Genomic DNA, 27,955 nt, shown 5'->3' on the forward strand with positions numbered 1-27,955 from the left:
AGATATTCAAGACAGAATTTTGAGGCAGATGTTGACCTGCCTGCATGCTGTTTGCCGCGTTTTTCACTGCGTTTTTCGCTCGCAGCCATTGAGCGCCGCGGGCAAAAACGCCACAAAATGCGCTTTCTCTGCCTCCCATTGATGTCAATGGGAGGCCAGAGACGTAAACACCCGAAGATAGGGCATGTCACTTCTTTTTCCCGCGAGACGGTTTTTCCGCTCACGGGAAAAAAACGCCTCCGCCTCCCGTTGAAATCAATGGGAGACATTTTTGGCCGTTTTTGGCACGTTTTCCGATGCAGTTTCCGCGTCAAAAAGACTCTGTGAGAACTGACCCTTACGCTGCAGTATCAGAGTCCATGTCACTGTCAGATTTGGGGCCACTACCTGACTACACCATCACAGCGGGACACATATGGAGATGTAGCAGAGCTGAAGATGACATTGAATTGTTCCTTCAGTGCTAGGTGGTAACTCATTGGAGGGATCATCGATCACCACATTCTTGTCCTGGAGTCTCCAAAAATATCTCAGCCGATCAGTGTATAATGGAAAGTTCTCATATACTTTCTTTCTCAGATCTCCGCTTGCTGTCAGCAAATGGAAATATCAACTGACCACTTGAGCAGTCCACCAGATGCCATGGTCAGGAGGGGGTCCACAGCCCGCCAACATCCCACATGATCAGAACATCTCCAGCAACCCTCTGTGCTGCTGGGAGCATGACATACTTCCCGTGTCACATGCAGACCTGACTTCACTGACAATAATTGGATTGGAGAGGTCACTGCTGCCCACAGGATCAGCACACTCCTCTCCTGACATACTCTGTGCTGCTGTGTAGATGACTATAAACCTCATGGTTGCAATAAGATACTGAGTTTTCAATGAATGCAACACCTCGACATCCACGTCCTCAGCACTAGAAGATCCCAAGTCGATGTGATTAGAGGTGACATTTGATTTCCTTCTCTCCTCCATGCAGGTGTTACAGTGGATAGCCTGCGGCCTGGGATGCCTCTGCTGGTATATAGTCCATATCACGCACAGCAACATCCCCTATATAAACATTACCCCTAGTTACAGAGCTGAGCTGCGGGTCATACATCACTGTGTGCAGAGCAGTAGTTCAGGCCGATACAAAATCTCTCCTCTTTCCCGGGATCCTGAATGGCAAATCCATAAGCAGTGGTCCACTCCTCGGATGACGAGGGAGATAATCCGGCCACAACTGCAAAAATCGTGGCAATAAACAGGTCTTGACCGTGATGTGTAGACACAGCCCAAAGGGATTGTACAGGATTAGATGATACCATTATAGCAAAACCTCAGCTGTGAAAAGTATTTGGGTTGTACAGGATTAGAAAAACATGGCTACTTTCTTCCAAAAACAGCGCCACCCCTGTCTATGGGTTGTGTTTGGTATTGCAGCTCAGTTCATATTGAAATTAAAGGGTAACTAAACGTTCCACAAACTTCTAAAATGTCATTAGTGAGATGTCAGAAGTTTTTATCGCTGGGGGTCCGAGCACTGAGGCCCCCGCCGATCGCTAGAACGAAGCGGCAGAAGCGCTAGTGTGAGCGCTCAGCCGCTTTGTTTCTGTTCGGCTTTTCTCGGAAACCCGATGTAGAGGAGTACGAGCTCATAGACTTTCTATTGATCCCGTACACTGAGAAAAGCCGAACAGAAACGAACCGGCTCAGCGCTCACAAGAGCGCTTCTGCCGCTTCGTTTTAACGATTGTGGGGGTCTCAGTGATCGGACCCCCACCAATCAAAACTTCGGACATGTCAGAAGTTTGTTGAACGTTTAGTTACCCTCTAACATGGCTAAGCTGCAATACCAGATACAACCCATGGGCAGGTGTGGTGCTGTTTTTGTAACAAAGCAGCCATGTTTTTCTAATCCTGTACAACCCAAATACTTTTCACAGCTGAGGGTTTGCCATAATGGTATCCATTCCGGAAAATCCTCTGTGAGATACATCAGCAGCACAAATCTCTCCCGTGTCCTGAAAGTTTGTTACAATGTATCAGCCTGGACTCCAAGCTGTTTAGCTCACAAAGGATTGTCTAGACTGGATACAATTGTAACAAACCCTCAGCTGTGAGGAATGTTGGGCCAGGACAGGTTATCAATTTATGGCAGTAAATAAAATATTAAGATTTAAGTATATAAACCTGTAGAATATTTCTCAGTGATCTTTTTCGCTGGCCTCAGTGCTGTGATAACGGGCGATGGTTTCGCGTCCACCCATCGTATATATGAGGATGATTAACCTCGCTGCCCTGTGACCCTCATAACTGGAGGAATACGCCACTATCCAGTATCGCCCTGTTTACTGCTGAGGACGATGACCGGACGTTTCAGAGTAAAACGTTTTCTAAAGTGAACTCTTCTGGCATGTTCTGGCTGCAGCGACGCTGACCGGCTCATAGTCCTCGGGGAGTTTACAGACGCCACATCAGTCACCGCAGATTGTGAAATCATCGGAGGAAGGCAAAACAAAGAAAACGCACAAAAATCCCTAAAACCCAAACACACGTCCATATTCACCAGCCATTACAGTAACACCTCCTGCCTAATATCGTGTAGTCGCCATCGTGCCGGCCGTACAGCTCTGACCCGAGGCCTGGACTCCGCAAGACCTCTGATATCTGGCAGCGGATCCTGTAAGGTGTGAGGTGCGGCCTCCAGGGATCGGACGTTTTTCCAGCAGATCCCACAGATGATCGATCGGATTGAGATCTGGGAAATTTGGAGTCAACCCCTTGAAGTCTTTGTCATGTTCCTCATCATTCCTGAACAATGCCTGCAGCGCGGCCGGGCCGTTCTCCTGCAGCGCGGCCGGGCCGTTCTCCTGCAGACAGAGAGCACTACAATTAGGGCCCCCCCCTACACATTCTGTGTGTGACATTTTGTTGCCCAAAGAAACACATATTAAGGTTTTTGTTTTTTTTTGTAAAACGGTACGTGCGTTTTTATGATGTTTTTTTTTTGCCAATAGTGAGTTTTAGTACCGGTGTTATTTATCTCCGTCAGCGTCACAGCCTCGGACCCGCTCTGAAGTCCTGTCACAGCGTGGTCTCGCGAGATGAGGTTGCTCTGGCGAGATCACCCTATGTCTGGCCAGTCTGAAGTTGCCTCGTGCTGATTGAACAGTGTCAGTGGATTATAAACTGGCTCCACCCTGGGAGAATCAGAGTAGTTCATGCCGTGTTGGCCAACTACAGAGAATTAGGTAGAAGAGAGGAAGAGATGGATCCAGCGATGGTGTAGATAAAACGGAAACGGATTCCAAGTTTTATTGGGTCTATTTAAAACAGGATCAGAGGGACGATATCCTGGAGTGCAAGGAGAGGTTTCAATGGTGTATGGAGCCTACGCGTTTCAGACGCCTCCTGCGTCCTTATTCATGGCTTGTATAAGCTTATATAAGCCATGAATAAGGACGCAGGAGGCGTCTGAAACGCGTAGGCTCCATACACCATTGAAACCTCTCCTTGCACTCCAGGATATCGTCCCTCTGATCCTGTTTTAAATAGACCCAATAAAACTTGGAATCCGTTTCCGTTTTATCTACACCATCGCTGGATCCATCTCTTCCTCTCTTCTACCTTTGCATCGTGTGCCGACACGAGGATCCGTGCGTGGCGAATAGTACAAGTCCACATATAAGGTGAGCTGGAGGCTTCTTCTCTTTTCCTACAGAGAACATAGGATGTCAACACAACGTAGAGCCCTATCTCAGGAACATGACGGGGGTGGGGGGGGGATGGGACAGGATACAGGTAAGAAACAGTTCGCATTATAGTGACCGGTCCTCTGTAACAAACTGTGTCCCTTCCCTTGTGATTCCAGTAATCAAACAGTGATCAGACCGAAGACGAGATTATTAACATTATTACCGGAGCTCCAAAAATCGGTAACAGGACCCCCCACCCACCATGTGCCGTTTATAATACTGGTGTCTACTTAGGCCTTTGCGCACCCTCAGGCCCCATGGCCCAGTTGTGACTTCTATCTTTGCAGCCCCTATAGCTACACCCCAGGGAATGTGTCAACGGATAACGAGATATCACAAAAACTTGATCTGAACAATATTTTAAGCATTAGTAGTGGTTTATTTCAATGTCATAATTTATAGTAAAAAAATAATCCTGAAATCTTGCAGTCTTCACTCTGGCCACTAAGCCTCATAATAGACAGATCCTTCCTGTTCTCTAGTGATCACTTCTCAGCATCATCTCATTACCATCACAAGCAGGATTACACTGACAGATAACACCCATATATAGATAAAACAGGATCCACCATTGACAATAGGTGATGGACACAGCTCCCCTCCCTGCACATGTCGCAGAGCATGCCCACAACACTCTCCCATAGAAGTGGATGGGCCATATCCAGACTATGGGTTCCTATGGTCCACGTGGTGCTGTAAAGCATGTCTCGAAGGCCAGATTCACACAAACTAGTGCAAACTCAGACGTGAAAAACTGCCAATTTTCACGGGTGAGATGCACCCATGCGGGTCCCGTTTTCATGGATCCCTATAGACTTGAATCTATCAAGGGATCCGTGAAAATGGAAGAAAAAAGGGAATTGAAACAACGGCCCAGTTAATGGCCCCATTGGAATACATGCGTTCGTGTGACTGCCGTCTTGCGGACGTACACTACGGTCGTCTAAATTCGGCCTAAATGCTATGAACAGAGAAGAGCAGCCGCTCAGGCAAGAAGACCAACACAATAATGACGTACAGAAAATAAAACCAAACAATAGAAAAAAACAAAACAATAAAACAGAGCATAGAGATACACACACAATACATTCGTGCCTGCGCACATAGCGGTTGAATGTTTTCCGATGACAAAAAACCAGCTCGCAGTTTTGCCATCCCGCCACTAGGTGTAACAGCCCCCTTAGGTTATGTTCCCACAAGCAAGGTGTGCTGCAGAACTTCATCAACAGAATTCGGTGTGGAAATTCCGCAACACTTGCGAAAGAAAAACGCAGAAAAAGCGCACGGAAAGTTTTGTGCGCTGCGACTTTAAAGTTTGCAGCATGTCAATTTACGCTGCGTATCCTTTGCGGAGATGCTGCGTTTCGGCTGTAGAATTGAATGGGAGCATAAATTTTGCACTAAAATACGCAAGTTGAGTTTGGTTGCAGTTTTTACGCAGTGGAAACGCTGTCAAAACGGCTGTAAATCCGCAGGTGCGCATAAACTCTGCTATAATCAATGCTTTACACTAAATCCGCAGGTACATTGCGTTTCCGCAGCAATAACACACCACGTGCTGCGGTTTTTAAGATTACACCGCAGAAAATCTGCAGCATATCCGGCCGGTGGGAACAGAACCCGACAGATGTTAATTACTGTGATGTCTTTATCATCAACTCCTTCATTCCAGAGTAAGAAATTAAATTAGCACCATGCGCCCCCTGCAGGAAGGTTCTGGGATTTAATGGAGATTCATCTCATGATTCACAGTCCTGGTGATTTCACACAGATCTCGGAAGTTTCCTTTGAATTGAATCTGAAAACAAAAAAATATATATACAAATCCAACAAATCTGATGTCATGGGAGAAATATCCCCGGGCAGTGCCGGCCTAAGATTCATTCAGAGCAGCGTCCAGAAGAAGGGAAGAAGCTGCAGAGAGGTCCGAGTACACCCCGGTACCTGAATATGGGCTTATTTGGGGGTACGGATAGGGGCCGTCCATATAACTCCGGACAGCAGCTACTCCTCAGGGGTCGATGGTAAATCTCATTTCTTGCGGCGTTTTCCTGGTATAACGTTCAATAGGCCCATTTCCTCTATACACGCGCTGAGCACCTGGGCGACCTCACCGTGTCCTGGGTTTCGGGCAGTGAGTCCATTCTGCACAGCAAGCAGCTCCTTTTCCACTGAAGGGATGAAAAAGGAAAAATTCTGCATGTGAAGGGTGCGACATGACAAGCCGGCACTCCACTATAGAGGACGTGTGCGCTGCCCCGCGCACCTTGTGTATCTCACCTGTCTGATGCTCCGCTGCCCCTTGTGTATCTCACCTGTCTGATGCCCCGCTGTCGCCTGCCCTGCACACCTTGTGTATCTCACCTTTCTGATGCTCCGCTGCCCCTCCTGCCCCGCGCACCTTGTGTATCTCACCTGTCTGATGCTCCGCTGTCGCCTGCCCCGCCCACCTGGTGTATCTCACCTTTCTGATGCTCCGCTGCCCCTCCTGCCCCGCGCACCTTGTGTATCTCACCTGTCTGATGCTCCACTGTAGTCTGCCCCAGAGCAGCTTGAGATTCCGTCAGCGACGTCTTCAGACTTTGCACCTCCTCCAGTAGCGACTTCTCCCGCTGACAGCAAGCGAACAAGAGATCTTCAACCTTCTTCAGCTGCGTTTCCAATGCTTCACTGCAGAACAGAACAAGAGGGACTGAAGAAAAAGTGGACCCCCCCCCCCCAATAAGACCCTCACACTTATGCGCTACCTGCAACCAAGACTCTTACCTATAACCGACTGTGTCCTTTACATAGAATATTTGGAGTAATTCACAGGAACCAATCTTACTAGTTATTTTCTGGAGTGTCAGCTGCTTGGCATCTCTTTAGGGCACAGCCATGATCAGTAGTCTAAAAAAACACCTTATATCTTATAGGATAATGCTTTGTCTCTTGCTTTACACTGCAGCTCTGCTCTATTAGAGCACCAACTATGATCAGGTGCTACAGCTTAGCTGCACTGTCTATTGCAGACTGAAGTAATCTCAAATCCACCTCCTGTCTCAACAGAGGCTCAGCCTGATGCGCTGTCCTTCCTCCATGCTTTACACTGCATGTCTGCTTGTTCAGATTGGCTGCGGTGTATACGCTCAGCAGGAAGTCAGTACATGCTGACATTATTAAAGGACAGAAATATTATAAGCTGCAAGCAACTCAACCACCAGTATACAAAAGCAGAATATAATGAACCTGCAGCACAGACTGAAGGGGCGGGGCATCAATAAGAGGGAGGAGCTTAGATTTATTTTCCATGATATATTTATAAAATAAACACCAACATATTCTACGCTGATTTACTAAAGGAATATTTCTTTCAGATTAGATCCTGACTCCAGCTAACCTATCAAATTATTCTCCAATATCTGACACACGTCCGTCCCTTCACCTCCCCGTATTGTGTAATGCGCCTTCTACGGCTTCAATCTAAATTTACATTAAAAAATTCGGTAATTTTGTGTATATGAAATTGCTTTACAGATTGAGTTACTGGATGTTTTCTCTATTCACATCCAGAGCTGCTTTCAAAATTATGCCGGTTGCTCTTGGAAAGAGACAGCAGTTTAGCTCCTCCCCAATTTTAGAAATCTGACCTAACAGCTCCGTCATCTGAGCTCCCACAATGCACTGCTCTCTGATAAGAAGAAACCAGCAGAACTCTACAATTAGCTTTAGATGCGAATAGAGAAGAAAATCTCTAACTTAACGGCGTTGTCTCATGACCGACATTTATGGCACATCCGCAAGATAAACGTCTGATAGATGCAGGTCCCAACTATCTCCTGAGCAGGGTCCCCCGTCCCGCCTGGTGAGAAAGTCGCTGGCCGCCACATCCAGGCGGAGAATCCGTGCAGCGGAGGATGGGATTTCAGGTACTGACGCCTTTTCCGTAACTCCCCTAGATGTGAATGGGGGAAACAGAAAGAGTAGCGCAGCAAGTTTGGGTGTTTCCGGACATAAACGTCTCTCATGAGACAACCCCTTTAAAATAGGTACAAGAAAATGATAACCCCCCCCCTCCCCCCGCAACGTATCCACCCAATAAGAGCAGAGAGGCGAGCGGATTACCAGGACTCCGAGCTCAGAACTCCACTTAATCTTTCCATTTCATGTGTCACCGTCTGGAGCTGTTGCTGGGTCTTTTCTTCTTCCTCCAGAGCTTCCTGCAGATCCACAGTATGAGCCGCCCGGGAGGCGAGTAACTCCCTGCCGGAGCTTCTGAAGGGAGGAACGTTCTTATAAGCGCGTAATAACGTAAAGCGGCCGACACCACGATCCGCATCGTTACGGCGTGCGGTCACCAATCAGCATCAATCTCACACATTGGGGGAAATGTATTCATACAGTTCTGAAGTGCGACAGGATAGAACTAGACCAGACCGGCAGAAACTGCGCCAAATATATCACAGCGGCACAATGTATTGTAAATATGGTGAAACTGGTGACACGTTACACACTTTCCTCTTCCTTACACCACATCTTGGTTTCTGTACTTCAGACCTTTTTTGCGATTTAAAATATTGATGTAAAGACACAAATCAATTCAGCAAATCTGTGAATCTCCACCACTAGTCTACATAAACAGAGTCACCGTTATCCTGTACTGATCCTGAGTTATATCCTGTATTATACTCCAGAGCTGCACTCACTATTCTGCTGGTGGAGTCAGTGTGTACATACATTACTTATCCTGTACTGATCCTGAGTTATATCCTGTATTATACTCCAGAGCTGCACTCACTATTCTGCTGGTGGAGTCAGTGTGTACATACATTACTTATCCTGTACTGATCCTGAGTTACATCCTATATTATACTCCAGAGCTGCACTCACTATTCTGCTGGAGGAGTCACTGTGTACATACATTACATTACTTATCCTGTACTGATCCTGAGTTATATCCTGTATTATACTCCAGAGCTGCACTCACGATTCTGCTGGTGGAGTCACTGTGTACATACATTCCATTACTTATCCTGTACTGATCCTGAGTTACATCCTGTATTATACTCCAGAGCTGCACTCACTATTCTGCTGGAGGAGTCACTGTGTACATACATGACATTACTTATCCTGTACTGATCCTGAGTTATATCCTGTATTATACTCCAGAGCTGCACTCACTATTCTGCTGGTGGAGTCACTGTGTACATACATTACATTACTTATCCTGTATTGATCCTGAGTTACATCCTGTATTATACTCCAGAGCTGCACTCCCTATTCTGCTGGTGGAGTCACTGTGTACATACATTCCATTACTTATCCTGTACTGATCCTGAGTTACATCCTGTATTATACTCCAGAGCTGCACTCACTATTCTGCTGGAGGAGTCACTGTGTACATACATGACATTACTTATCCTGTACTGATCCTGAGTTACATCCTGTATTATACTCCAGAGCTGCACTCACTATTCTGCTGGTGGAGTCACTGTCTACATACATTACATTACTTATCCTGTACTGATCCTGAGTTATATCCTGTATTATACTCCAGAGCTGCACTCACTATTCTGCTGGTGGAGTCACTGTGTACATACATTACATTACTTATCCTGTACTGATCCTGAGTTACATTCTGTATTATACTCCAGAGCTGCACTCACTATTCTGCTGGTGTAGTCACTGTGTACATACATTACTTATCCTGTACTGATCCTGAGTTACATCCTGTATTATACTCCAGAGCTGCACTCACTATTCTGCTGGTGGAGTCACTGTGTACATACATTACATTACTTATCCTGTACTGATCCTGAGTTACATCCTGTATTATACTCCAGAGCTGCACTCACTATTCTGCTGGTGGAGTCACTGTGTACATACATTACATTACTTATCCTGAGTTACATCCTGTATTATACTCCAGAGCTGCACTCACTATTCTGCTGGTGGAGTCACTGCGTACATACATTACATTACTTATCCTGTACTGATCCTGAGTTACATCCTGTATTATACTCCAGAGCTGCACTCACTATTCTGCTGGTGGAGTCACTGCGTACATACATTACATTACTTATCCTGTACTGATCCTGAGTTACATCCTGTATTATACTCCAGAGCTGCACTCACTATTCTGCTGGTGGAGTCACTGCGTACGTACATTACTTATCCTGTACTGATCCTGAGTTATATCCTGTATTATACTCCAGAGCTGCACTCACTATTCTGTACATACATTATATATCCTGTGCTGATCCGGAGTTACATCCCGTATTATACTCCAGAGCTGCACTCACTATTCTGCTGGTGGAGTCACTGTGTACATACATTACATTACTTATCCTGTACTGATCCTGAGTTATATCCTGTATTATACTCCAGAGCTGCACTCACTATTCTGCTGGTGGAGTCACTGTGTACATACATTACATTACTTATCCTGTACTGGTCCTGAGTTACATCCTGTATTATACTCCAGAGCTGCACTCACTATTCTGTAGGCTTCAGAGCTGAAGTCTCCCAGCATTGGGTGCTTGTGCAGTGTTTGCGCACAGCCTGGTCTGGTGATGTGTGACCTTTACACCGGGCTCTGTACAGCGGAGCTCTCATATTGCAGAGGGGGGTCTGTTAGTTTTCCCTACATTGATTAAAACTACAAAACAGGGCAGCCCCAACAAGATGAGCTCCCACCCCCCCCCCCCCAAACTGTCCGAGAGCGCTGGCTTGTTATATAGGATGTACAATATGTTAGACGCTCCGTCTACACTGGGGTTTGACCACTGATCTGACGCGACCGCTGATAATTCCCGGTAATTTTACCTTTCAGCGGTTTCGGCCTCCAGGTTTTCTACCTCAGTCTTTGTCTCGTTTAATTGTTCTCGGTGAGTCCGGACTTGATTGGACAAGAGCTGAACAATTTTCTGCAACAAACATAAAAAATACAAGATAGGAGTTAGGATGATGAGCACACGATTCTCCTGAAATGCTCTGTGCTGCTGGAGATCCTGCTCCTTCCGCTACATAACTCTCTGTAACCGTCTATTTCCCGCCTCACATCATGACGCTACCCCTGTTCTGGTCGCTGCCCCCACAAGATGGTCACACATCTCCTGAAATACTCTGCGCACATTTTGATCATTTTGTAGGTTATAATAATGGAGCACTGACCGCTGATCACAGAAACCCCAAAACTTGACAGACACAGAGCAAGAGTGACAAGCACCTATAGAAAATCCAGTGTATATCCCTGCCCAGCTATAGGATCACTGCTATATGTGACGTTAGAGGAGACGTCGACGGCTGAACACAAACCTCAAGTTCCCCCATCGTGAAGGAGCAAAGATTTTCGTCATCTCCAGCAAGAAACTGTTCTAATAGATCCATCTGAAAGGGAAAATCTATATAAAACTTATGCACAACAGAGGTGACCTCTAGTCCTGATCACACAGCTGACGTTTGTATCAATGCAGATAAAGACTAGACAGTGAAGTTGTGCTCCATTTAGCTCACACAGGATTCTCTGATACATTGTAACAAACCCCCAAAAATGGCTGAGCTAGGGTGGGATTTTGGTCTCTGGATTAAAACAAGAATGTTTCCGTTCACTAACTGCAAGCAGAGATCTTGAAAGTGGTGAGGAATTGACATAGAAAGTTGCAGAACTTTTCATCGTACAACAACTGACATTTTCTAGACATTGGGAACGTTTATGTGACAATTACAGCTCAAACCGCATAAAACTAGATACAAATCTTACGTGATCGGGTCGATCGTGTGACACTTATTGACCATCAGTAGGACAGCACGAGAACTCAAGTACTACAGTAAAACACAAACTAAAAGAACAGATCAGTCAGCAGCAGCTTGTTGATGGTTTCCAACGAACAGAATTTTGTTTTTCTATATTGCATTAACATTGCTACATTTACATCCGCTGATCATTCTCTATAGCGACCTCTGACCCCTCCCCCACAGAACTGCGTTACTTTGTATCAGAACCTCAGCAGTAACGAGCAGCAAACGACATCCAGTGCGGACTGACAACATACGGGCACTTACCGCTGACAGCTATCACATGACCACACTCGCCCCGCCCTCCTGTAAGAACGTACACCCAGCAATACGGCAGCGCGCCTGTTTTCAAATGTATAGCACGTTACTTCCGGTTTTCATGACCATAGAGTCGGGATTTCACAGGAAGTGCAGGGCTAGTCAGGTTAAAGTCGGTCTTTTGGATTTTAACATAGAGACAGCTAAATTTGGGAGGACCCGGGGTTGCTGTGGTTACGGAGAGCGACTGACACGCTGTTTCTAGGACTGTGCAGCTCCAAGATTCATCCAAAGTCCTAATACAAGGATATTATATATAGAAAGGGGTCCGTGCGGTGGTGGACGCGGGGGATGCTGCAGGTGAAGAGCTGAGAAATGTCATCCGCAACACTGATCTCAGACAGACCTCATATATAGTTGGGCTACGTACACACGCTGCATAATTTGATGCAAAAAATTAACTTCGCTGCTACCGCAGGGAAATCCGCACGGCCAGTCCACATGAAATACGCAATGTGTGTATGTGGCCTAACAGTTAACATTTTTATAAAGCCTTTAATCCAGATCCACACCTCAGATTAACGCAATCAATAAGCATACGTGTCAACTCTGACATGTGGCGTATAAAGCTGCACACCTTTACATTCATCCCCAAACCGCAGCATTTGATTTGCACATTGTACATGACACCCCCTTCATCACATCCCAAAACGTATTCGGACACCAGATCTGACCCCGTCAACGAATACAGCTCTGGAGTATAATACAGGATGTAACGCAGGATCAGTACAGGATAAGTAATGTAATGTATGTACACAGTGACTCCACCAGCAGAATAGTGAGTGCCGCTCTGGAGTATAATACAGGATGTAACTCAGGATCAGTACAGGATAAGTAATGTAATGTATGTACACAGTGACTTCACCAGCAGAATAGTGAGTGCAGCTCTGGAGTATAATACAGGATGTAACTCAGGATCAGTACAGGATAAGTAATGTAATGTATGTACACAGTGACTGCACCAGCAGAATAGTGAGTGCAGCTCTGGAGTATAATACAGGATATAACTCAGGATCAGTACAGGATAAGTAATGTAATGTATGTACACAGTGACTGCACCAGCAGAATAGTGAGTGCAGCTCTGGAGTATAATACAGGATGTAACTCAGGATCAGTACAGGATAAGTGATGTATGTACTCAGTGACTCCACCAGCAGAAGTGAATGCAGCTCTGGAGTATAATACAGGATGTAACTCAGGATCAGTACAGGATAAGTAATGTAATGTATGTACACAATGACTGCACCAGCAGAATAGTGAGTGCAGCTCTGGAGTATAATACAGGATGTAACTCAGGATCAGTACAGGATAAGTGATGTATGTACTCAGTGACTCCACCAGCAGAAGTGAGTGCAGCTCTGGAGTATAATACAGGATGTAACTCAGTATCAGTACAGGATAAGTAATGTAATGTATGTACACAGTGACTCCACCAGCAGAATAGTGAGTGCAGCTCTGGAGTATAATACAGGATGTAACTCAGGATCAGTACAGGATAAGTAATGTAATGTATGTACACAGTGACTCCACCAGCAGAATAGTGAGTGCAGCTCTGGAGTATAATACAGGATGTAACTCAGGATCAGTACAGGATAAGTAATGTAATGTATGTACACAGTGACTTCACCAGCAGAATAGTGAGTGCAGCTCTGGAGTATAATACAGGATATAACTCAGGATCAGTACAGGATAAGTGATGTAATGTATGTACACAGTGACTCCACCAGCAGAATAGTGAGGGCAGCTCTGGAGTATAATACAGGATGTAACTCAGGATCAGTACAGGATAAGTGATGTATGTACTCAGTGACTCCACCAGCAGAATAGTGAGTGCAGCTCTGGAGTATAATACAGGATGTAACTCAGGATCAGTACAGGATAAGTAATGTAATGTATGTACACAGTGACTTCACCAGCAGAATAGTGAGTGCAGCTCTGGAGTATAATACAGGATGTAACTCAGGATCAGTACAGGATAAGTATTGTAATGTATGTACACAGTGACTGCACCAGCAGAATAGTGAGTGCAGCTCTGGAGTATAATACAGGATGTAACTCAGGATCAGTACAAGATAAGTAATGTAATGTATGTACACAGTGACTTCACCAGCAGAATAGTGAGTGCAGCTCTGGAGTATAATACAGGATGTAACTCAGGATCAGTACAAGATAAGTAATGTATGTACACAGTGACTTCACCAGCAGAATAGTGAGTGCAGCTCTGGAGTATAATACAGGATGTAACTCAGGATCAGTACAGGATAAGTAATGTAATGTATGTACACAGTGACTGCACCAGCAGAATAGTGAGTGCAGCTCTGGAGTATAATACAGGATGTAACTCAGGATCAGTACAGGATAAGTAATGTAATGTATGTACACAGTGACTGCACCAGCAGAATAGTGAGTGCAGCTCTGGAGTATAATACAGGATGTAACTCAGGATCAGTACAGGATAAGTAATGTAATGTATGTACACAGTGATTTCACCAGCAGAATAGTGAGTGCCGCTCTGGAGTATAATACAGGATGTAACTCAGGATCAGTACAGGATAAGTAATGTAATGTATGTACACAGTGACTCCACCAGCAGAATAGTGAGTGCAGCTCTGGAGTATAATACAGGATGTAACTCAGGATCAGTACAGGATAAGTAATGTCATGTATGTACACAGTGACTCCACCAGCACAATAGTGAGTGCAGCTCTGGAGTATAATACAGGATGTAACTCAGGATCAGTACAGGATAAGTAATGTATGTACACAGTGACTCCACCAGCAGAATAGTGAGTGCAGCTCTGGAGTATAATACAGGATATAACTCAGGATCAGTACAGGATAAGTAATGTCATGTATGTACACAGTGACTCCACCAGGAGAATAGTGAGTGCAGCTCTGGAGTATAATACAGGATGTAACTCAGGATCAGTACAGGATAAGTAATGTATGTATGTACACAGTGACTCCAGCAGAATAGTGAGTGCAGCTCTGGAGTATAATACAGGATGTAACTCAGGATCAGTACAGGATAAGTAATGTATGTATGTACACAGTGACTCCAGCAGAATAGTGAGTGCAGCTCTGGGGTATAATACAGGATATAACTCAGGATCAGTACAGGATAATAATGTAATGTATGTACACAGTGACTCTACTTTTTATGAATATTAATTTTATATGTAACATGGAAAATGGTGACCAGAGGTGGACATATCTGTTATTTGTAATGTTATGGACTTGACACTACTTAGTAAAATGTAAATGAGGATATACACGTTGTATTATGTTTCTTTAATTTTTACATATTATTAATGAAGTAGACAAAAAAAATTCCACACAACGCTGTACATTAAAAACTATACATGTTCGTTGAGTTTCAGAATTATTCATCGATTTTCCTTTTCTTGCACAGATTTCCTTCTGGGATTTCCTGGTCAAACTCTTCACAGGCCTCCAGTAAGAGCGCCTCATCCGCCTCATCCGCCTCATGTGCCGGTCCGGCCTCCGAGAACGACCTCTGGAAAAGGTCATATATGGTCTTCTGTTTTGGGTCCTTCAGCAAAGATGAAGGAGAGAAATATTACATTAGAATAGGCTCAATTTACAGGCGTGGTCACCAGCCGCCGGGAACGCTGGCATAGGGCCTCACGTGACTGTCAGCTGCCGGGCTGATTATATTGAAGTTTGGATTCTTGCTTGCTCTTTAGTCCAATAGTCTGGAAGCACACAGTTACTGCTGTAATCTCGCTAAACAACAATCCAAAAAACTCGTCCAAAGTACAGTAAATGGTCAGAAAATAGTGGATGTGGGTAAATCTTTGTGTCTCCCTTGACTGGTCCTTTGTGCCCACTAGTACTAGTTTTGATAGGGCACCTGGTCCTGCCGTTCCAAACTACGTGAGTTGTGCAAAACACATACCATCTCTCATATCAATGTATCCATCGAATATCCGTCTAAGGCTCCGTTCACATCTGCCTCGGGCTTTGCGTTCTAACCGGACACCACGACGCAGAGCCGTATCAGTCACACAATGGATACAACCGGCACACAACGGATCCCATTGGTATATAATGAGGTCCATTGGGTTCAATGGTGGTATACTTCATTTTGACAGGAAGAATAGGGACGTGCAAATATCACGGAATCTACAACGGTCGCTCCGGATGAAGCCTCCAACACACATGTGAACACAGCCCAAGAACTTTTCCATCAGGTTTCTTCACTTCCTGCGCTATTCTATCCAGTACAAAAACAAAAATAGCTAAGGGAAACCTGACAGACCCATTATTAGCCAATGGAAGTAAAGAAAACAAAAGCAAAATAAAGCCCAAAAAGACCATAACAGATCCCCCATGGATCGTATTGTGATGTATAGATGTCAGCTCTTTAGTTATAATTGCCACCTCGTACCTTATAGAAGAAGTCAGCAGATTCTGTTGTTTCTGAAAAATTTGTCTCTGACAAACCCGCCTGGCCCAAGACCTTGATCTTTTCCTGAATCATAGGCCTGTTAAAAAGCAATGAAACACAGGAGACCAGTTTACAGCAGCAGCGGGTCAGAAGTATTAGGAGTAGCGATGACGTGAATTAAAGAGGATTTATCACCAGATTTCACAATACAAACTGCATACATTTTTGAATAGATCGCTTAGACCTGATAAAGCTGGTGTACCTACTTTAAAAATCCACGTGAGAACAGCTGTATAATAAGCTTATACTGAGCATGTGTGACACTCATGGTGACTGCAGCTTATACTGAGCATGTGCGAGAGCCAGGGAGACTGCAGCTTGTACTGAGCATGTGTGACACTCATGGAGACTTGAAGCTTGTACTGGGCATGTGTGACACTCATGGTGACTGCAGCTTATACGGAGCATGTGTGACACTCATGGAGACTGCAGCTTGTACTGAGCATGTGTGACACTCATGGAGACTGCAGCTTGTGCTGAGCACGTGTGACACTCATGGAGACTGCAGCTTGTACTGAGCATGTGTGACACTCATGGAGACTGCAGCTTGTACGGAGCACGTGTGACACTCATGGAGACTGAGGCTTGTACTGAGCATGTGTGACACTCATGGAGACTTGAAGCTTGTACTGAGCATGTGTGACACTCATGGAGACTGCAGCTTGTACTGAGCACGTGTGACACTCATGGAGACTGCAGCTTGTACGGAGCACGTGTGACACTCATGGAGACTGAGGCTTGTACTGAGCATGTGTGACACTCATGGAGACTTGAAGCTTGTACTGAGCATGTGTGACACTCATGGAGACTGCAGCTTGTACTGAGCACGTGTGACACTCATGGAGACTGCAGCTTGTGCTGAGCACGTGTGACACTCATGGAGACTGCAGCTTGTACTGAGAATGTGTGACACTCATGGAGACTGCAGCTTGTGCTGAGCACGTGTGACACTCATGGAGACTGCAGCTTGTACTGAGCATGTGTGACACTCATGGAGACTGCAGCTTGTACTGAGCATGTGTGACACTCATGGAGACTGCAGCTTGTACTGAGCATGTGTGACACTCATGGAGACTGCAGCTTGTACTGAGAATGTGTGACACTCATGGAGACTGCAGCTTGTACTGAGAATGTGCGACACTCATGGAGACTGAAGCTTGTGCGGAGCACGTGTGACTATACTTGGACTAATGAGCTATCTCAATCTCTCTCTCAATTTTTATTTCAGGCGGGAAAACATCAATTTTCAAAGTAAGTACACCAGCCTCATCAGGTCTAAGAGATCTATTTAATATTGTATGGAGTTTGTATAGTGAAACCTTGTGGCGGATCCTCTTCAAGACGAAAAGTTATTGAAACACGAGAAATATTCTTATTCATTTTTCCATTAATTATTTAACTTTTGTTTCTAGCACAAGTTTTTACCACAAGTAGTCGTCAGCTGTTCCTTTTGCTACCAGGTAATGAATATTCACGGAGCTCGTCTGTCCTATTCTGTGGACCCGATCTTCTGCTTGAATCAAAACCTACAATGAGTATATATAAAAAGAACAATAATCAGCACCAAGTCTAAGACATTACTTTCCCATATTCCCATACAGGCTCTTTTCAAGCAGCGATACAACAGGAAAGCTCGGAATAGAGTATACCGTTTTTTTAATCTGGCATCTGATAATCCAGAAATTCTAATAGTCCAGCACCTATTTCACACATAGAACTGTAAAATAATCTGGAATATCAGGAAGCCAGAAGCAGAGAGAACACTCCTCATAACAAGATACAGAACAATTCCTTTAATCCCTACAAAATCCATTCCAGACGAAGAATCCAACATCCGACCGACCGTTCAAAACGATTGGTTCGGCAATATTTCCACCCAATCATGGACTGATCTCTATCTATTGCGCACGGCCCAACTCATAACATGGTAATATTGACAAGAATCCTCCAGATACAATGTATCATATTCATGTAATGTTGATCCAGAAGAAGCAAAACCCTCAAGTTGTTCTCTGTAGTTATATCGGTTTCCTGGAAACCTGGATGACAACCAATAGGGCTGCCATTGTTACTCACAAAGGTGTTGTTACCCAGCTTTCCTATACCCCTGAATGGCAAGTTATGCAGGAATGTGGGCTGTATCACTGTAAAACCAGGTAGAGTTACCGTTCAGGAGTCTGTTACAGCTGGATAGCATGAGCTGTCAGGGCCGCCACATTGCTGGTCACTCAACTTTTTCCAAACAGATATAAAAAAATTGAACCTTAATCGAATCAGACAGAAGTCGACGACTCGAGGACTTAACATTATTTGATGATATTTAAAAAAAATGTCCGTCCCTAAAAGTATTCACGACTAAGCGGAGCTGCCGCTACCAGAAATGTGTGGGTTACATGGGGACGGGATTTTGTAAATGGTAAAAATCTTGGAACTACTTTAAACTGGATTAACGGGAGAGAACACGACACCCTCGCACCCTTCAGGCAGGTGAAGAGGAAACGAGGAGTGTAATTTAGTACAACACTTCTGATTGGTTCGGTGTCACAGCGAATACAGACTTGAAATTACGCAGCCACAATTCCTGGAAGTCGCTGATGTAACGGACCTCCTCTTCTGTTCCCGGCACAACCGCCGCGGTACAGGTTTTACAGACGCCCCCAAGGACAAACATTTGACTTTATTTGGCCTGTAGTTTTTAAGGCAAATTCTGTCCAAAATGCAAAAAAAAAAATGTTGTCTCGAATAACGAGCTATGCCCACCCCTAAAAGACAACGGTTGTAGATTTTCAGAATGGGGCCTTCAGTCAAAGACAGCGGATCTTTAGAAGCGAGCCATGGATCAGGGAGTATCAGGTACAGTACAATGGGGAAAGGAGGGTGTCCAGCCAAAGGATGGATCAAGCAGCAGAGGGGGAAGAGCTCCAATATCTTAGGCAAAACTCCGTTTTTTGGGTTGTGGGGGCAGATGCTGAGAAGGACGGTGTCTGGTTCCCCTTTCCAGGAGAGAGTTGGACACATTCACAGTCATTCTCCTTTATAGTCTATGGGAAATATGGAAACAGTCGTCTCCCATAGAGTTCTTAGGATTGGAGGGGGTCGGAGTGGTTGGAGCACCACCAATCAGACGTTTATAGAATATTCAATTGGAGTCATAAATGTTCTGCACGGAGAAGACATCGTAACTGTGGACTAGAATGGCAGACTCAGGAGTCTCTTCTTATTAAGTAATAAAGTGAGATTCTCCGGCCGCCTCATACGCAGACATTGAGCACGTCTTCCCTCTTCAGCCTCTATACAAGAATATAGGACGATAACACTCACCCCCGGGTTCCAAAACAACTCTGCAAACACCACCAAGTCTGCCGAGGAAAGGGTCAGGCCCATGTTGGCGGCCGTGATAGACAACACAGCGATACAGGTCTTCTCCGAAAACTGGAATTTCTGGCAGAGTGACTGGCGATCGGCGGAGGACGTGCTTCCATCAATACGGATAAATCCCACGTTCTACAGCAAAGAAAAATGGCTCTCGGTATCATGCAAACAAAAACCTGATTAATATCACGGGCTGAGACGGGGGGCTTCACGTTACCCGGCTGCTCGAACACTTTTCTGCAGCCGGCACAGGACAGGGGTTTTCCAAGGAGACATCATTTTTGCGGCGGGCAGAGCACGAGCACTGAGTTATATTAAGCAACACAAAGAAAATGGGGCTGGCATTGAAGTATAATCAAGGAATGAACGGGACGGGCATTGAGGAGGCTGTGGACCAATGGGATGAGTAAAACCCGGGTATACGTCAGAAGTCCCGGAATTGAGGCATCCTATTGGTCCACAGCCTCCTCCATTCTCGCGCCGTTCATTCTTTGATTTTGCTTCAATGACAGACCTTTGTCTACACTCAGTGACGTATCGACGCGGGTCTGTCTGCAGAATAACGCTCGAGCATGAGCGCGCCGAAGCAAAAAAAACACTAGAATGAAAGGCAGGACTTCCGGCCGGCCAGAGGTGGGGGCAATAAGAACAAACGTGTTACTGTTTTTGACACAATGCATATTAGGAAGTTTATTAAATTTGGACAGTGTTCTAGTACAAACATTCTGTATCCCTGGAAAACCCCTTTAAGCCGGACAGCTGGGTCTGGTCCTAACAACCAGTCTTCTCTATGGGGAAGTCCCTAGCAACCAGTCTGTGTAGGATTAGTCGGGTTTCCAGCTCAAGGCCGAATTGTCACTGCACGGAGGGCAGAGAAGGAGAGCAAGACCGAAAACCACTCATTTCTTTATCTCCTGTCACTTTAACCAGATTTATGTACAAGTCTTTTAAGGTGGAAACCCTTTTGCGCGAGCTGCTAATAGTCACTAGGGGGGCGAGACGGTGAGGATATTTCTTCGGATTACAGCTCCCCCCATTGGACGTCAGACTCATGTCACCTTTTTTCCCAGCTCTTCACAAACATTGTCCAGGACGAGCCTGTGATGGGCGAACACCAGGAACTTCTCTCGCCCGCTCTCCAGCAGATCCAGGATGTATTCTCTGCAAATGTCCAAAGTGTATGAATTATTATCAATATCCCTTCTATACAGCAGCGATTTACAGGATTCTCCACCGGACTCCACTACACATAATATATCCATCTAATTAACATGTAGCAGATCAGAGAGATTTCTGAACAGCAATTACCCAGAATCATCATTAAAAAGGTTCTCTTTATAAGTGCAAGCGTTCCAATAGAAGGTGATGCCTTACTACAGACACAAGACGTGTTACAGTTTACATATAGAAATAAACTACATATAAAGTCAAGTCACTGTGTAAATACATTACATTACTTATCCTGTACTGGATAAGTAATGTAATGTATGTACACAGTGACTCCACCTGCAGAATAGTGAGTGCTGCTCTGGAGTATAATACAGGATGTAACTCAGGATCAGTATAAGATAAGTAATGTAATGTATGTACACAGTGACTCCACCAGCAGAATAGTGAGTGCAGCTCTGGAGTATAATACAGGATGTAACTCAGGATCAGTACAAGATAAGTAATGTAATGTATGTACACAGTGACTTCACCAGCAGAATAGTGAGCGCAGCTCTGGAGTATAATACAGGATGTAACTCAGGATCAGTACAGGATAAGTAATGTAATGTATGTACACAGTGACTGCACCAGCAGAATAGTGAGTGCAGCTCTGGAGTATAATACAGGATGTAACTCAGGATCAGTACAGGATAAGTAATGTAATATATGTACACAGTGACTGCACCAGCAGAATAGTGAGTGCAGCTCTGGAGTAGAATACAGGATATAACTCAGGATCAGTACAGGATAAGTAATGTAATGTATGTACACAGTGACTCCACAAGCAGAATAGTGAGTGCAGCTCTGGAGTATAATAAAGGATGTAACTCAGGATCAGTACAGGATAAGTTATGTAATGTATGTACACAATGAGGGAACTTTTCATGTAGATATATATTGTAAAATTACGTCTTAAGTTGTGTTAAAACCCCCCTCAGATATCCGATCCTTGGAACTCACATAACACATCGGATCTTGGCCTCCGCTGTTCTGTTGTAGAATAGCAGAAGAGCTTCTTTCTCTTGAACTTTCTGTTGTAATAGGAAACATTTATCAGACGTTATTGGTGCGCCGCGGTACTGGAGTATATTTATTTAAAAATTTTTTTTTTTTTACTGGGGTTCACTATCAAAGACATAAGACTCAGAACAGACAGCGGCCCAGCAAATAAGAGATCAGTTCATTTCCTGCATTGTGTCATCTATGACTCTTAAAGGTCAACTGTCCTGAGAAAGGGGGGGGGGGGGAGTCCTGCCGACTCAGAAATCCGGGAAGAAGCATTCAGAACTGCAGGCTACACTGTGAGCTAGAAATGATGGTGGCGTTTACAGTTACAATATCCACTAGCTCTGCCTTCTGTCCAGAAAGACTGATAATCCGGCATGGCACAAAAATAATCCCATGTCACATTATTTGGGATATTCTGGATAGTACAGAACTTCAGGTCACCGGATGCAGGGGCCCTGGTCCCTTTTGAGGCACGAAAAAGATTAAAAAAAACTTGAGAGCTCCAAAGTGTTGATGATGATGTTAAAGAGGATCTGTCAGGTCTCCTATGCGGCCCTATCTGATTATATAGCAGCCCGGCCGTCCCACAGATGCTGGTTTATCAGAATTTTAATGTAATATCTGATCTTAAGAGTGAACACTTAAAGGGTGTGTCCGCCATTGAAACACTTTTTGTATTGCTTGGATGCATCTAAAATAAAAAATCCTATCGTTTTGAGTATACATCTCCTAGACAGATCTATGCATCACTATGGTTACAGACTATAGACAAGCCCTGTGCAGTCTGATCCTGCAGTCATACTCCCTACTCATACGTCTGCCCGCTGCTTCTTCCTAACCTACAAAATGTTTGTGACTAAGAAGTAGTGGACAGATAGAAGACAGTAATACATGACTGTAGGATCAGACTACACAAGGCTTGTTTGTAGTCTGTTACCATGGAGACATATAGGTCTGCATAGGTATTTGTTATAATGTACCGCACATTTATTGGATGTTTGGTGTATAAGCCGTGACTCACGCTTTTGAAGCCTTGTGCCATTTCCTTAGCGGCCGCTGCTAGCGCTGCTTTTGTCTTTGCGTTGATTCCTTCAGGGGCAATGACCACCATTTTGCGCTGTTTAGCGGGCAATTGGGAGAGAACGTCAGATTTGAGTCGTCTAATCATTATGGATTCTTCCAGAAGAAGTTTCAGCTCATTCATGTTAGAGGAACCAGAGTAATCCCATCCCCATGGCATCTGCATAGGAGAAGAACGTTGATTTTTTTTTTAATTTTCATTTACGGATATCATCACTTTTAGGAGGTCACGTGACGCTCACCTGCTTAGCATCGCAGTAACGGGCCCCAAAGTCATGGAAACGCGGGAAAAAGCTGGGTCTAACGGCGGCGATCTGGGTGTACAGCTCCGCTGGCCGGGACATGGCAGGCGTGCCGGACAGCAGGATGACTCGCTTCGCACTCTGTGACAAACAAGAAGCTCGTGTTGATTTGTCAGATATTTCATTATTGAGGCTCGGTTCACATCTCTATTTAAAGGGGGTTATTCCCCGACAGACGCCTGCAGCGTATACCACTATATAGGCATACGTCACCCATTGACTTCCATTACCATATGGTATAGGTTTGAAAGAAAATGGTATTGCACTTGACATACACCGATGTGTGGGACACGTTCTATGGATACGTTCAGCACGTGTGACGGACAAAAGTTTGCAAAATAGCTCTCCTCCAATAGGAAGAATACGCTCTCTCGAAGGCCACCTATGTCTGACCCTTGTATCTCACTCAGCCAACCAGAACCCTACTCTGTACTGATGAGGAGCAACAACTCCGAAACACTGCTGTCTATAGATGTGTCTATGGTTTAGTTAATAATCCCAGCCAGGTTTCAAGGCTCTATTAAAGGTAGGACATTGAAAGACACGGTAGTCACCTATAGGAGGCGCTGGAGAGCGTTTTCTTGCTTCTGAATGATAGGTTTTTTTGCATTCTTATGCCCCAATAACACATATGAGCAGACAATCCCTTTAAATCTTTAATCAGGTGTTAATGAAGGGTTTGTTGTAAATCAAGTTTACTCCTTGTATAACGAAAAGTTCTGCAACGGTCTCAGATACATTGCATTTCATTTTCTCACCATTTTAAAGACTTGCCGTTAGTGAATGGAAATATTCTTGTTCCAATATGCAACTCTTGTTCCAACTAATTTTAGCAACTCTCAGCTGTGAGAAGGATCAGTGTGGGTAAAGGCCATCTCCTCGGCACGCATGACATGAGAGAGATTTATTCTGCCGCTGCTTTCAGTACACGGGGGATTGCTGTATGAGCAAGAATAAGTCTGGGTAGGGTTTTCAGCAGCAGAATGTAAACAAAAATATTCCCATTCACTGATAGCAAGCAGAGATCTTAAAAGATACTGACACAAAATATAGTTAAAAGTTGCAGAACTTTTCACTATTCAATGATTGCGCTTTATTGACATGAATGGACAATCCTGTAACCAATAACCACACTCCTTTTTATGAAAGTAAATGAGGGTTGTCAAAGCTCCGCCCTCTTAGTAGCTGGATTGTAACATTCATGAATACTTAAAGGGATTTTTCCATGAGGAACATTTATGACATCTCCACAGGATAGGTCATAAATGTCAGATAGATGCGGGTCCCACCTCGATCTCTAGAACGGGGCCCTTAAACCGCTGTTTCCGTAACCCCCGACCATGTAATCAGTAAGTGGCCGGGAGGCAGCGTGAGCACAAAAAGCCATAAAGCGGTATAGGGGCCCCGTTCTAGAGATAGGTGCGGGTTCCAGAGGTGGGACCCTCATCTATCTGACATTTATGACATCCTGCGGATCCTGTGGATATGTCAGAAATGTCCTTCATGGGAAAACCACTTTAAAAAGAAGGGAAGTTTTGTGACGAGCAGCGACCTTCAAGTCCTGCACATTTACTATATCAGCGCGTTTTATAAGCAGGTTGTCGCGGTCTGTACCTTTAGCAGGGGCATGGCGGACTTACATCTGGCCGTCTTCACGTTCTTCAGAAAATGAGATTCATCCTTAAAAGGAAAAAAGAAGAATAAGTGATTCATAGAGGAAAAAATATCAGAAAACATCAGAAGAGTCCGGAGTGACCAGAACTCACTATAATAATGACTTTGAAATTGGAGGTGATGGTTTTGTCCATCTTCCCGAGGAGGTCGAAGGTGACGATGTTGATGAGGCTGGCGGACTGGCTGTCACGACCGGTGACTATGACGTTGATGCTATCTGACCTGATGGACGGCAGCCACCTGTGGAAAGCCTAAATATGAAGGGGGGGGGGGGGGGACCATCAATACAGAGGTAAGACATCACAAAGCAGAGGAACTAGGGTCATTTTTGTTATTTATATGAGAGATAGATATGAGATAGATAGATAGATAGATATGAGATAGATAGATAGATAGATATGAGATAGATAGATAGATAGATAGATAGATAGATAGATATGAGATAGATAGATAGATAGATATGAGATAGATAGATAGATAGATAGATAGATAGATAGATAGATAGATAGATAGATAGATAGATAGATAGATAGATATGAGATAGATAGATAGATATGAGATGGACAGACAGACAGACAGACAGACAGATAGACAGATAGATAGATAGATATGAGATGGACAGACAGACAGACAGACAGATAGACAGATAGACAGATAGATAGATAGACTGTAGGAGTTCCTGCTGAGAAAGGTTGATATAAAGCTGCCTCATTCACAGGCTGGACACAGAGCTGCTGCAGAGATCGCACACAGTCATGTCGCCCATATACACGTCACATGGATATTATCCTGACAACACATGATGTCAGGACAACAAGTTCTTCCCGGGCTGACAGAGTCCCCTATACCTCGGCCCACGTGAACCTGACAGACGATGGAGCCACCACGAGCAGCGGCCACTCTTTCCTGTAATAAGCGGCGATGCAGATGGCCTGGATGGTCTTCCCCAGGCCCATGTCATCAGCCAGGAGCAGCCGACCCTCCCGAGAGATGGCAAAGCTGGAAACGAGTGAGAAGAGTTGGGTCGCAGTCACACCATCCACTGCAATGCACTCAGCTTAACTAACCCTTTCACTGCCAAGGGTGTATTTAATACGTCATGACTTTAAACGCTCGCCGCGGCTCGAATATAAGGACTTAAACTAAGATTATGGTAACATTTATAAATGTTTACCAGCATCCGGATCGGGGAGATTTTTGGTCCCTACAGTTGTGGTGATTACGTGAAGATATCCATATGCAGACATAGGTGTCATGTAAAAGTCTTAGGACCGGTTCTCATCAGCGTCTGCCTTCCGTTTCTGATTTACGTTCATCTGTTCTGTCAGAGGGACCGATGAACGGAAAGACAAACGGAAAGTATCGGTACGCTATTGTTTCCGTGAAGAAAACAGAAACCTAGCGGAACGGATGCAAACGGAAGCCATAAAAATACCACTGAAGTCAATGGCATTGCAAACGGAAACAATACTTTCCGTTTGTCTTTCCGTTCATCGGCCCCTCTGACAGAACAGAGGAACATAAAGCAAAAACGGAAGGCAGACGCTGATGAGAACCGGTCCTAAGACTTTTAACCACAAACATGACTTTTTATGTATATTTTACAACGTTACACTTTGATGCAAAATTGCATGAAGGTGCCACGAGTGTAAAGTGTTAGGTGGCATTTTTACAATGTGGAAGGCGACTGCGGTCATAAAATATATGGGTGTGAGGGTGTAATGTGATTTTTTAATTTCATCATTCAGGTTTTAATTGTGTCAAAAGTGTAAAAATTATTACAATAGCGAAAGGGTTAAAGAGGCTGCGTGGGACTGGGATGCCATATTAATCTCCAGCAGATGCAGACGTGGCATTCACAGACAGTCAAGAAAGCGTCAGCGGAGCCTCGGTCATCAGCCGGACCACTGCGGAGCCGTGGCGGTCATCACCCTGACCACTGCGGAGCCGCGGCGGTCATCAGCCTGACCACTGCGGAGCCACGGCGGTCATCAGCCTGACCACTGCGGAGCCACGGCGGTCATCAGCCTGACCACTGCGGAGCCACGGCGGTCATCAGCCTGACCACTGCGGAGCCACGGCGGTCATCAGCCTGACCACTGCGGAGCCACGGCGGTCATCAGCCTGACCACTGCGGTCATCAGCCGGACCAGTGCGGTCATCAGCCGGACCAGTGCGGTCATCAGCCGGACCAGTGCGGTCATCAGCCTGACCACTGCGGAGCCAAGTTCATCAGCCTGACCACTGCGGAGCCACGACGGTCATCAGCCTGACCACTGCGGAGTCTCGGTCATGAACCTGACCACTGCGGAGCCACGGTCATCAGCCTGACCACTGCGGAGCTACAGCCAAGTGCAGCCTCCACTGCAGAGCGGTTTATCATTGCAGGATAATCTTCTAACCACACAGGACTTGTAAAACTCTGGATTCCCAGCAGTCTTTGTAGTGAACATGATTATTAGATTTTGATACAAAATCCAAGCAAAACTGAATTTTCCATTTTGCCCAGAATTATCCTCTAAACAACTATCAGTGCCCTGCACTGGCATGACGATTACAATGCTACCTACTGGTGGGTCCCACAGTGGGTATACTGACAGCTGACGGACACTTACCCCACCCCCTCCCTCTGGAATGGCATCAGGCTGCTGACGAGCTTTGCATCCACTGCAGACAGGTCCACGTCCAGGATCTCAGGGCGACTTACAGACGTTTTCTCAAACTGAGAGGCAAAGGCTTGGACCACGGGTCTGGGGAGGGGCTCAACCTCCACTTGCTGTATTTTCTGTAACGCTTCCACTGCAAGGAATCACATGAGAAGATCCATCAACAGGACTAGGCAACAAACATTGACATTTAAGGGGTTCTCCATCGAATATTTATTTCAGACAAATCTGACAAACAGCCTGAGATGGGGACTGGCACTGTGCGACTGCCGCCAAGCTGCTATTGCCCATCTCAAAGTGTCAATCCAGCTTCAATATGAGCAGTGGAGTCAT

The 27,955-nt window shown here is 45.1% G+C and overlaps 2 protein-coding genes across 7 annotated transcripts in view; both read right to left on the minus strand.

Moving 5' to 3' along the window:
- Positions 1-4,115: 4,115 nt before the first annotated feature.
- LOC142656162 (uncharacterized) lies at positions 4,116-11,874 on the minus strand. 5 transcript variants are annotated; one of them, XM_075831051.1, is made up of 7 exons: positions 11,660-11,769; positions 11,488-11,566; positions 11,043-11,114; positions 10,551-10,651; positions 7,851-8,000; positions 6,262-6,416; positions 4,116-5,917 (listed from the first exon to the last, which is right to left on the minus strand). In XM_075831051.1, exons 3-7 carry the CDS (start codon positions 11,112-11,114, stop codon positions 5,778-5,780), a joined length of 618 nt encoding a protein of 205 aa, XP_075687166.1. In that variant the 5' UTR covers positions 11,488-11,566; positions 11,660-11,769; the 3' UTR covers positions 4,116-5,777. The 5 variants fall into 5 exon arrangements, with proteins under 5 accessions (XP_075687166.1, XP_075687169.1, XP_075687167.1 ...); XM_075831054.1 differs by having other exon boundaries at positions 4,116-5,544; positions 5,861-5,917; positions 11,488-11,769; XM_075831052.1 differs by lacking the exons at positions 11,488-11,566; positions 11,660-11,769 and adding an exon at positions 11,790-11,874.
- Positions 11,875-15,116: 3,242 nt separating this feature from the next.
- Positions 15,117-27,955, minus strand: part of SMARCAL1 (SNF2 related chromatin remodeling annealing helicase 1) — a 28,200-nt gene continuing 15,361 nt past the window's right edge. For both annotated transcript variants that reach the window (XM_075829091.1, XM_075829090.1), the window contains 12 exons: positions 27,572-27,755; positions 25,805-25,955; positions 25,049-25,207; positions 24,897-24,962; positions 23,223-23,363; positions 22,922-23,140; positions 21,853-21,923; positions 20,742-20,844; positions 19,633-19,815; positions 17,737-17,837; positions 16,252-16,348; positions 15,117-15,393 (listed from right to left, as the gene is read on the minus strand). In XM_075829091.1, the coding sequence (XP_075685206.1) occupies positions 15,223-15,393; positions 16,252-16,348; positions 17,737-17,837; positions 19,633-19,815; positions 20,742-20,844; positions 21,853-21,923; positions 22,922-23,140; positions 23,223-23,363; positions 24,897-24,962; positions 25,049-25,207; positions 25,805-25,955; positions 27,572-27,755 (1,646 nt within the window). In that variant the 3' untranslated portion in view covers positions 15,117-15,222. The remainder of the gene's footprint in view (positions 15,394-16,251; positions 16,349-17,736; positions 17,838-19,632; positions 19,816-20,741; positions 20,845-21,852; positions 21,924-22,921; positions 23,141-23,222; positions 23,364-24,896; positions 24,963-25,048; positions 25,208-25,804; positions 25,956-27,571; positions 27,756-27,955) is intronic.

Source organism: Rhinoderma darwinii, chromosome 6, assembly GCF_050947455.1.
Source record: "Rhinoderma darwinii isolate aRhiDar2 chromosome 6, aRhiDar2.hap1, whole genome shotgun sequence".
Taxonomy (NCBI): Eukaryota; Metazoa; Chordata; class Amphibia; order Anura; family Rhinodermatidae; genus Rhinoderma; species Rhinoderma darwinii.

What these genes read in the sequence shown, in the direction of transcription:
- LOC142656162 (XM_075831052.1), bottom strand. Translation starts at nt 11,114, where the DNA reads ATGGATCTATTAGAACAGTTTCTTGCTGGAGATGACGAAAATCTTTGC. An exon ending in TCACGATGGGGGAACTTGAG is followed by an intron (nt 10,652 to 11,042) that starts GTTTGTGTTCAG and finishes TGTTTGTTGCAG; the next exon opens with AAAATTGTTCAGCTCTTGTC. An exon ending in GAGGCCGAAACCGCTGAAAG is followed by an intron (nt 8,001 to 10,550) that starts GTAAAATTACCG and finishes TCCTCCCTTCAG; the next exon opens with AAGCTCCGGCAGGGAGTTAC.